The sequence below is a fragment of the Sorex araneus genome, chromosome X, assembly GCF_027595985.1.
Source record: "Sorex araneus isolate mSorAra2 chromosome X, mSorAra2.pri, whole genome shotgun sequence".
NCBI classification, from domain to species: Eukaryota; Metazoa; Chordata; class Mammalia; order Eulipotyphla; family Soricidae; genus Sorex; species Sorex araneus.
The window spans coordinates 62,512,215-62,523,759 of record NC_073313.1 but is presented as its reverse complement, the minus strand read 5'-3'; the positions used below and the strand labels follow the sequence as shown (position 1 = coordinate 62,523,759).

General features: G+C 44.6%; 1 protein-coding gene across 1 annotated transcript; it reads right to left on the bottom strand.

Annotated features, from left to right (window-relative positions):
- Window positions 1-1,448: 1,448 nt before the first annotated feature.
- Window positions 1,449-2,198, bottom strand: LOC129399733 (melanoma-associated antigen 11-like). The gene has a single exon (XM_055121095.1). It carries the CDS (start codon window positions 2,196-2,198, stop codon window positions 1,449-1,451), a length of 750 nt encoding a protein of 249 aa, XP_054977070.1.
- Window positions 2,199-11,545: the final 9,347 nt, after the last annotated feature.

The window sequence follows — 11,545 nt, the reverse complement described above, 5'->3', positions numbered from 1 at the left end:
AATTCACAGAACATTTCCTCTCTTTTGTAGCTTCTCTTGCATTTGAAACACTATATTTTTCATTTCATCACCAGGACAAATTAGCCCTGCTTACAATAGGACAAGGGACACTCTAGGTTACATACTTCAATGTCATTGCCTTGGAGTCCATCTGTTGTCTCAGCTAAATAGGCAGAACAAGGCTGTCCAGTGACTCTCCTGGGTTTACCTAAGAGGAAGTCCCTGAATGTGAGGACATGTTCTCTCAAAATGGGATGACACCCAGTTCCTCGCTGTGTTGCATTGCAGGAGATGAGAGTCCATACACCTTCACACCTGCCCCAGGAGCTTTCTTTCCATTTTCCCCATGATCCCACAATACGCTCCAAAGACACACCTATTCTAGACCTTTCTCTCCCCTCATATCATCTTCTTATCACTGTCCCAACACCTACCACTTCTATGTTAATCAACTCTAATTAAAATTCAGTGTAGAGTGTCTTAAACTATGCTAGCACAGAAATTCCCAATCTATTCCTCGGCTGGAGCCCATAACTTCTGATATATTTAACTTGTTCTGTGTGCCTAAGGGAACAGCTAATCATATCCGTTGAAATAACAGGCCTCTGCATTATTGCTGTCTGAGCTGGGGTGCATCATACTTATTACCGCAAGTAGCCCAGGGCCTTCCAAAGAAGAGATCAATGACATCTGGGAAATAAGCCCTTCATTGGAGGTTTACTCATTGAGATTGAATGGCTCCTTCCTCTTGTGCATGAGAAAACAATATTAGTAGCATTGTAAACTACAGGGTTTCAATCAATGACAAAATTGCTTAAAAGAAAATTTAATTTCTCCTTGAATAATGCAAGCTTTACCAGGAGTGCACATACACAGTAGTTTTTTATTAAAGGGTACAGGAAGTGAAAATGATTAGTTTACTTTTATTTTTCCATTTGTGACTCCATCCACTGGAATGCTCACTTCCATTACATTTTCAAGAAAATTTCTACTGCAATACCATGTTAGCTAATTCTGCGTCACAAAACATGATGGACTTTATCACAGTCTATTAAGCAAAGTGTCCAAAACCTTTTGCATTTCAAAAATACAAACACAGGTGTGAACACAGTCATAAGAAACTTCAGAGGTGGGGCAGGAGAAATAGCACAGCGGGTAGGGCATTTGCCGACCCAGATTCGATTCCCAGCATCCCATATGGTCCCCTGATCAAAGCCAGGGGGTAATTCCTGAGTGCAGAGCCAGGAGTAACCCCTGTGTATCGCAGGGTGTGACCCAAAAAGCAAAGAAAAAAAGAAAAAAAAACCTTCAGAGGCTAAAGTCATTTGAGCTTCTAGTAACAGGGAAAATGCAAAACCTGAGAAATCAAGAGCAATGCCCAAGATATCACAGAGACGTGGAAGCCTAGGACACCCTGGATGGGACACCTGCTCCCCAGGCATCAGCTGCTAATCCCGCCCTGCTCTCTCAACGCTCTGCAACCCCAGCTCAGGCCGCTCCTCCCGCTTAGTCTCATCGAGCAGGTGGAAGGAATCCTGAGCCCTGCTCCTGGAGCTGAGCCAGAACTCTAGGACTTTAACCTTGCGGCTGGCAACATAGGCGCTGGGGCCCCACAGAAACGCAGAGCGTGGGGGATCACTGCCCAGCACCTGCCTGCACTCCAGGTACTGCTCCTGCACCCACACATTGCTGAGGAGCTCCCTGGGATCCCCAAAGATGGCGTGCTGCTCCCCAGCCTGCAAGCCAAGCATACTGAGTGCACTCCAGATGGCCTCCTCCGAGGCACAGTCTCCTTCCCGAATGATGATGCCCAAAATGAAAAGCAGCAGGCAGCTCTGCAGCAGGCCAGAGTCGGGGCACGCGGCCTCCGCATGGCGGAAGTCCAGGGCAGTGACCAGGACATAGGTGTGCTGCTGGGGATCCAATTCGACCACCTCAATGCCAAAGGTGAGCCGCAAACACTCACGGGCCTGCGGGAAGAGGACGGGCCAGAGCCCGGGCTCATCAGGGCACACGACACTCAGCATGTCGGCCTCAAAGAGGAGCTCCTGAGAGACATACTTGAGCAGCAGGAACCCCACCATCTCAGCCACCTTCCCATACAACACCTCTAGGCCGCATGGCTCAGAGGCTTCTGCCCCCTGCACGCTACTCGGCCCCTCTCCAGCGTGGCTGGAGCTCTCCCCCTGGGCCTGCATCTCTGCAGTGCTGTCCCCAGAGCAGGGAGAGGGGACTGGACTGGGGATGTTTGGGGGAACGATGAGTTCCTCAGAAACCTCCTCTTCAGTAACTTCCAGATCCGAGAGAGAGGTGGAAGAGAGGGAGGAAAAGGAGAGGTAAGAGGAGGAGGAAGACAAGAAGTCTGATGAGGACCAGGAAGAGCACAGGGAGAAAGACCAGGACGAGGACAAGGAGCTGGAGTCTTCTTGATCACTCCAGTTCAGCTGACCCAATTCCAGGACAGGTTCATCTCTTTCATCTCTTGGTGCCTGATGTTCTTCCTCAGGCTTCATCAAGCCACTGATGTGACAGCCAGGCATGATGACACGTTTCACAGGAACCAGGTGAGTGGATGATACTGCAGGCCTGGAGGAGAGAGGAGGTATGAATGGCCCCAGTGGACAGAGATGCCCTTGGGGACAATGACCAAGGTGACTCACCTGGATCCTCGAAAGGGGTGCTCTTACTCTCACACACTCTGTTCTCTTGGGCAGACCTGTCCCGCAAAAACCTGAAGGAGGAAGATGATTGTCAGAGTAGCAGCAACCACAGCCTAAATCTGAGTCCTAGCAGCATGCTGGATACCATTGGTGCTGTGGGGATCCCTCTGCCCTTTGGTGGAAGACTCCTGGCTATGCATTCAGGTGGCCCATTCAGGTAGCCCCCTCACCTTGACCTGCTTCATCGTACTGGTCAACCTATACTCTCACCTGATATGGGGCTTAGAGTAGGTGTCTCCATGCAGTTCCTATAGTCGCTCTACCAGAAAAGCACACCAAGCACCTCTGCACTGCTGACGCCGGGAGGCTGTGCTGACCCACGCCAGTCACTCCCAGGTGACGGCAGTGCAGAGCAGGGTTCCATGCAGACCCACTGTGTGCTGGGGGTCCTCTCCTGCCTCAAGCCACCATTCTTAGTCTCAGCACTAAATATTCTCAGGCCTATGTACTCCCCAGAGGGAGGATCCTACAGAGCAAGGCCACCCCTGCACTTATCTTAGGAGGCAGGGAGGCCTCCCTTCCTGACAGCTCGCCTGCCCTCCAGAAGTTCATGCGTGGGTTTTTCTGGCAGTGCTTCTGTCAGTGCTCAAGGCCTTTTTAGTCACTGAGCTGAGCAACGTTCCTCACAGCAGGACCCTCACCACTCCATGGCCCCAGGGGCACAAGTCAGGACACATTTCACCTCACCCTTCACAGCGCTTCAAAGACACAACATGATGGCATGAGTCCCATCCTTGAGGGGCTCAAAATCCCAGTCTCCTTCTTACCTCAGTTGGGCTTCCGCAGAGCTCCAAGTCCCCCCCCTGTGTATCACAGGGTCCATATTATAAATGGAACCCAAGTTCCCCAAGACTCTCCAGGCCCACATCATGACTTATCTCCTGAGAACTGCTGTCCACTGTCTCTAGGTCTGTGTTTTGGGGTCCAGAATGCCCCTGCCCTCCTTCACAGCCTCACTTTTATGCCAGCATGACCTGGGCCCTGCCTCTGCAGACCTCAGCCAGGCCTCTGGAGCAAGTTACCTTTCTCTGGCAGATACAGAGCTGGGGTGAACCCATGCTCATCCTTTTCTGGGACTCCACCATCGGATGTTGTGCTTCTAAGGTCACTCCATTGTTCTGAGGCCCTAGATGCTTGAAGATCTGTCAGATGCTCTCTTGGTCCTTTCTGAGCTCCTCTACAAGCATTGCCCTCCCTCTGCTGACCTGGATCCCTCATCCTTACACCCAATATAGAAACCGGAACCCCACGTGGTGTGGCACTGCCTCTGGGTCCCACAGCATCAGTAGGCTTTCATACTGCTCCTCTCTTGGGGTCAGGCTCTGTCTTTCCTCCCTCAGCCCCTCCATTTGACTGCAGTGAGGCTTGTGCATCCCTCTGTGGTCACCTGCTTTCTTGTTCCTTGTAGTGAATCCCTGAACTCTCAGCTTTGAATGCAAAAATTGTCCCCAGAGCTCATCCCTTACTGGTGTATCCCAGAATTGAGAGCAGGGAAGGTTTCAGGACTTTCCAAGTCTCAGGGGCTTCAGGAACAGTCTAATTTGCCTCCGAGTCCTCAAGTCTGCTGCTCCCAGCTGAAGAGATTTTCCAGGGCCGACCTGAAGATCTGACCTTATGCTCAGCCCCTAGCTAAGAGCCAGATGCATAAGGCAGGACTCTTCCCGGGATCATCACGCCTGCGGCTCCCAAGAGTAACTCTGATAAGGGCCCAGGAATTATCAGTTCTCCCTTAAAATCCGCTCTCAGCACACTCCTTGGTCTAAGACTTGATTCCCCACTTTCACGCGGGGTTTGCAGAGAGGAGGGCATAACCCACAAGGCTGTGAGTGTTCACGATATTGCAGAGGGGAGAGGGTATCTGCAGGCCCCACCTGTCCTCACTGGGTTCAGCACCTTAACTCCAGCCAGAGTGGACCTTCCCACTGCCAGCCTGTAGCTGCCCACCCCTAACGCATGCCCCACACTCAGACCCCAGCCTCTCATGCTGGGCAGTCCCAGACCGGCTTGTTTGGGCTCCACCCACATACCAGGCGGCACTGATTGGGTTCTCTGAGGCTTCTCAGTGCCCCTCTGGTCTTACCTTGGCTCAGGAGAGACTTCGGCGACTCTCTGCCCTCTGACCTGCTCCAACACGACCCAGAGTTCCACCGAGGCAGGTAGGGAAGCGCGCAACCCCCCCCCACCCCCCAAACTGTGCCCCGGGTTCCTTGGCAATCTCAGCAGGACACAGCTGCTTTCTATGGGTCCCCTCCGGCCTCCCTCGGGGTCCTTCGCCTTTGCTCAGGACAGGCTGTGCCCACCCCCTGCCCGCCTGAGCCTCCCCCTGCCCCCAGAGCTCTGCCTCCCGGTCTCAGGGAGGTGTGGAGCCTGGACACTCACAGTCCCGCAGGCCTCAGCCTCGGGGTCTCGGCAGCTCCCCGCCGGCCTCTGTGGGTCCCCTCTGGTAGGACAGAAGCCCCTCGTGGTCTCCGGCAATGGCTTCCTCTCCAGCCCTTGACGAAATGGCTGAGCCCCAGGAGAAGGGGCGGACGGGAGCTGCGGGCCCAGTGTCTGATGGGAGGCCAGAAAAGAAACTCTGTTTCCAGGGCCGGGTCTTTCCAGAGAACTGAGACTGCAGGCACATCGTGTTCTCAGGACGTTGCGGATGATGAGTCCGGGCCGCAGCTGGGGGTGGGAAGGCGTGAGTTTTCACGTGATCTCCTGATGCAATTTTGGAGTGTAACAACTTAAACTCTACCTTCCATTTTTCCTGCCTTCCTCATGTCCACCTCAAGTCTATGTGTATAGTTAAGTGATCTGTGCGTATAAACACATATATTTACATAGTACACATACATAGACATTAAAATGCATTTTATATGTGTAGCATTTGAGCTATGTATATATACATATATATGCATCCTACATATATTCTATTTTTTTCATAAACTTACTACTTTTCTGGTACAGTGAATCTATTTTATATTCAGTCTTTTCTTATATTCTATTATTTAATGACTTCTGGAATATCAGGACTCTCCCTGACAGAGGTTTCAATTGTTCATTAGCACACACTCAAAGTCAAGTTCCTCTATGCCTTCATCTTTCTTCATGTCCTTGTGTTACTCTTATCATGTGGAGTCTGACACCTGCCTCACATTTGTGCTGAGATGGAGTGAACTTTAAAACTTTCCTCGTCACATTCTGTTTGTGAGAAGGAATAAACATCTATTTCTGTTAAACCTGCTCTCTCCACTGCAAACCTAAGCACTAACTCACCCTTATATTCAGTTTTTCCTGGGACTGTTCTATTTTGTTGTTTAGATTTTGTGGTTTAAATTTGTGTTTTCTTAGGACTGTTTTGGGAGCACTTTAAGGTTCACATAAAAATGAAAATGGAGGTACAGAAAATTTTTACCACGTCCACTTGTACACTTACCGTTCTCCATTGCCAACATTTTTCAGTAGGGGAGCACATTTTAAAAAATGTTTTTATTAGTGCTCTACATCACTAATCATCAGAGAGATGCAGATCAAAACAACCATGAGATAGCACCTCACACCACAGAGGCTATCACACATCCAAAAGAATAAAAGCATCCACTGTTGGAGAGGATGTGGGGAGAAAGGGACCCTTCTACACTGCTGGTGGGAATGCCGACTGGTTCAGCCCCTTTGGAAAACAATATGGACGCTTCTCAAAAAACTAGAGGTTGAGCTCCCATTTGACCCAGCAATACCACTGCTGGGAATATATCCCAGAGGAGCAAAAAAGTATAGTCGAAATGACATCTGCACTTATATGTTCATCGCAGCACTGTTTACAATAGCCAGAATCTGGAAAAAACCTGAGTGCCCTAGAACAGATGACTGGTTGAAGAAACTTTGGTACATCTATACAATGGAATACTATGCAGCTGTTAGAAAAAAATGAGGTCATGAAGTTTGCATATAAGTGGATCAGCCTGGAAAGTATCATGCTAAGTGAAATGAGTCAGAAAGAGAGAGACAGACATAGAAAGATTACACTCATCTGTGGAATATAGAATAATAGACTAGGAGACTAACACCCAAGAATAGTATAAATATGTACCAGGAGGTTGACTCCATGGCTTGGAGGCTGATCTCTCATTCTGGGCAACTCAGAGAAGGGAACACCAAGTAAAATGTGGTTGGAGGTCATGCGGGGGAAGGGTGATGTGTGCCGAATGTAGACTAGAGACTGAACGCAATGGCCACGCAACACCTTTATTGCAAACCACAACACCTAATCAGAGAGAGAGAACAAAAGGGAATACCCTGCCATAGTGGCAGTGTGGGGGGTGGGGAGACGGGACTGGGGAGGGTGGGAGGGATGCTGGGTTTACTTGTGGTAGAGAATGGGCACTGGTGAAGGGATGGGTTCTCGAACTTTGTATGGGGAAAACATGAGTACAAAAATGTATAAATCTGTAACTGTACCCTCACGGTGATTCACTAATTAAAAATTAAAAAATGTTTTTATTTTATTTTTTTAAATTTTCATAAAGTTATTCACAATAATGGACTACATTCAATATTTCAACACTAGATATACCACTATTACACCTTTCCACCCCATTATTTTTAATTTACCACCACCAGTCAAACCTACCGAACTCAAAGATGCTAGGTAATTTATTTGTATTGCCTACTACAAATAAATAGGATGCTGCGTGGCCACTCTTGTGGTCGTGTGCTCCTAGAAATCTAAAATTTTAGATAATTAGGATCTGAAGGAATCTCTGCAGTGAGCTGCTCGGTTCTGAGATTCTTTTGTGTGTGTCTCTGGATCATGGCTGTTAATGAGCTTAAATAGTCCCCGGAAACAACTCATGGGCATGACATCCAGGGTCCCATGGGGGCAGGGAGTTGGGAGGAACAGGCCCATCCCTTATACCATGAGTTCTGGTGTTTGCTGAGGAGGAGCACATTTTTAACAAGAGATTAATCTATATTCAACATTTTATTATAAGTGAAGTATTTTCAATGCACCCAGCCCTGCTTTGTGTCTGTTCATTTGTGTCCTCACAGTATCCCTGTAACCACTGATCTTTTCTCAGTAGTTTTTGCCTTTATATAATGTCATATCATAGATATAAATGGAAATAGGTAATATTTTGCATTGACTTTTCACTTGAAAATATGAATTTTAGATTCTTCCATACCTCTTCTCTTGATTCCATGCTTCTTTTTTGGCATTAAGTAATATCGCATTCTCTAACATTTGATATCCTAATATCTCAGCCATTTCTGCAAGGGCTGTGGGGGACTGTTTTATTCTTTCACTTAGTAAAACACATATTGATCATCAACAATGTGGTATCGTCATGGAAAAGCTACTATAGTATTTTTGTGGGTGCAAGTTTCAATAATTTTGGTAAAATCTCATTTAATTGCTGCATTGTATGATTAGACTATGTTGAACTTTGCAAGAAACTGCCAAAGAGTCCTCCAAAGTGGTTGTAGTATTTTGTGTTACCTGTAACAAATACAAGGCCAGGTATGTTATTCCACATACTTAACAGCATTTTGATGGACCAAATTTTGTTCATTCTGATTGATATGCTCTATGTGTTAAATTTTGGTCTAAACACACTAAAACATTGAGAAGAATGAACTGGGATGCCACTTGGAAGCACAATTCACATATTTATAATTCTCTATGTAAACACAATTGTGTAGAGAGGATGAGAAGAATTTTAAATGTTCATAAAATAACAATTCATATTTTGACATAACATTTCTTATGTTAACGTAACATAGCATAAAGCGTTCACTTCATAACCCATCTTCTGCAGCTGTCCTGTCTAGAGAGCCCTTTCTTATCTACCCTGTTGGCACCTGGAGGCACTCTAGAACTTGAATTGATTAGTAAACTTCTATTTTCACATTCATATATCTATATATTAATTCATTTTATTCTAATTCCCTTTCTTTCTTTTTTCTTCCTCACTTCCTTCCTTCCTCTTTCTTTCTTCCTTTCTCCTTCCTTCCTTCCTTCCTTCCTTCCTTCCTTCCTTCCTGTCTTTCTTTCTTTCTTTCTTTCTTTCTTTCTTTCTTTCTTTCTTTCTTTCTTTCTTTCTTTCTTTCTTTCTTTCTTTCTTTCTTTCTTTTCTTCCTTTCTTCCTCCCTTTCATTCTTTCTTTCTCATTCTTTCTTCCTTTCTTTCTTTCATCACTGTGAGAGAGTTGCAAATGTTGGAACAGTTAATGTTCCAACACCCATTTTTATACCACTATATATCTCCTACCAGCAATGTCCCAAGTTTTTCCACCACCACCCTGCCTCAAGCCCCCAGCCTCTCTCTATGGAAGGCTCTTTCCTTCTCTCTCTCTCTATTTCCATTTGGGGTTAATCTTTTATATTTTTATATCTCTGTAAATACTTGGTTGTCTTGCATTTTTAATAAGTGTTTTCTATTACAACTTCTAAACAATTCCTGTTTTTTTCTTGTCAAGCTCTTGATTTTAGTCTTGATATTAAACGTTTCTTTCTGAAGACTTTTTATCTTACATTCAAGTATCCATTATTTTCAATTTTCTAAAGCTAAGCTACAGCCCTGTTTCTTTACAGTAAAAACCTTTTATTAAAATATCCAGTGCTCTTACATTATCTTTCAGAGCAGCTTTGAAAAGTAGAGTTATTAAAATAACTGTGACCTCCCTGATGATATTTTGTATTGAAATAGTTTTGTTATTAATTTCAGGAAAGAAATATTCCTTTCTAATTCTATATTGGTAACATGTTTTTCCTTTTGGGATGTCGTTAGTTTGGCCAGACCAGGCTGTGTTCAAGGGCTACTCAGGGCTCTCTCTTCAGGAGTAATATTTAGCAGTGCTTGGGGGGTTAGAACTGGGGCAGTCATGTGCAAGGTTAGAGCATTAGGCCCTGTACTGTCTGAACCTCATGTTTGTTTTCTTTCCAGTGATTTCAGTACCTATTGGTGAATCAAATGTCTCTTGTATTATTTTCTTCATAGCAGGAACTTAAATTTTAGGAATGTTCTGATGTTAAATTATATTTTTACTCATTAGCACTGTAGCACTGTTGTCCCGTTGTTCATCGATTTGCTCCAGCGAGCACCAGTCATGTCTCCACTGTGAGATTTGCTGTTACTGTTTTTGGCATATTAAATATGCCACATGTAGATTGCCAGGCTCTGACGTGCAGGTGGGATACTCTCGGTTGAGAGAGCTTGCTGGGCTCTCTGAGAGGGATGGAGGAATTGAACCGGGGTCTGCCACATGCAAGGCAAACAAACATCCTATCCACAGTGCTATAGCTCCAAAAATAACAAAATAAATTAATATTCTCTGCATAATACAAAAACAATCAAAAATGCACAAAGACAAACTTGAGAGCCAAGCTTACAGAAAATTCTAGAAAGACCATTAGAATATTTTACTCATTATTATATTTTTATTCATTGGACACAGACTGAGTCACTATTCTGTCAAAAATATTATAAATTTAATTAGGACATTTGTTGCTCTGGGAATAATTTTGGCTTAACTTTTCATGATTTCGTCCTCCTCTGGGATGTGTATCAAGGAACACCAGCTGGAAAAGTGAGTTGAATAATTACCCATCTTTTGCTGTGATTTGAAAGAGTTTATCTAAAATGGAAATGAGTTCTCCCAAAACATTTGGTCTCCAAAACTTGTCCTGAAACATTATGGGCTTACTTGAACATAATATATAATTTCACTTTGTATCACCCACTTAAAGTTTTAGTTTCTTTCAATTTATTTTCAGTGGTGGGATCAAAGCCAGGACTTCACACGTGAAGCCTGCACTCTACCGTTGAGCCACATACTCTGTACCAGGTTTGATTTATTTCTCAAACATTTTGTTCATATCCTTTTCTTTTGTATAAACATGGTACATTTTATTTGGGGGGGGTTAAAGCTTGTTGCCATGAAACTCAACAATGCAACATTTTTATTATACAAAAATCTCAAGCACACAAGCATTGTGGTACACAATTGTGGTACTCTCATACCCAATATCAACAATATCTTAGCTAATCTAGTCCCAAACACATCTTTTCTCAAGCCCTGTATCTCAGCCTCTAAAAGCTGTCAGAATCCACAAAATCATAATTTATCACCTCTCAGTATTCCAGTATTCATTTCTAAATATAAGGGTTCTTGGAAGGGGAACATAGCACAAAGATCTGTAGTGCCTTCTGAGCATGTTCCATCCCCTGTACCACAGAGACATCAAAGCACTGCCTAGAGAAACCCAGGAGTAGTCTTTGAGTACCACTGGTTGTGGCACCCCAAAACAAAAATTTAATAATCGTAAAGGAATGGGCTCTTCGAAAATATAAAACCAAGCTGTTTATCATTTAAATGAGTGAGTCATATACTGGTCTCTTCTTATTTTTCACACACTCTCAATAATCCTACACTTCCTTTTACCTGAATTTACATCAATATATGTTCTTTGCATTGTAACTATTATGTCCTGTATGTCTGTTAAACTCTACATATACTGCTATATTGCTGCATTTATTAGCAATCTGTTTGTTGAAAATAAAAACTCCCCTGATTCTGTCCAGTTTCTCAGCATCTGGGTTTAATTAAAAGCAACACCTATCTTGCCTGTTTCAGGGTGAATTTACCAAAGGTTAAATAAATAATTTACCAAAGTAGAATAAAAAAACCAGATTTATTGTATATATGGTGAGAGAGCTTCAGGTAGGAACAAAGAGAGCAGTCTATACAGGGGAGTGGAGATAAAAGACAATATACAGAGGGGTGTTGCATGTTGTCACAGAGGGATATTAGATGTTGCATGCAGGCATTATTATAATGATCTTG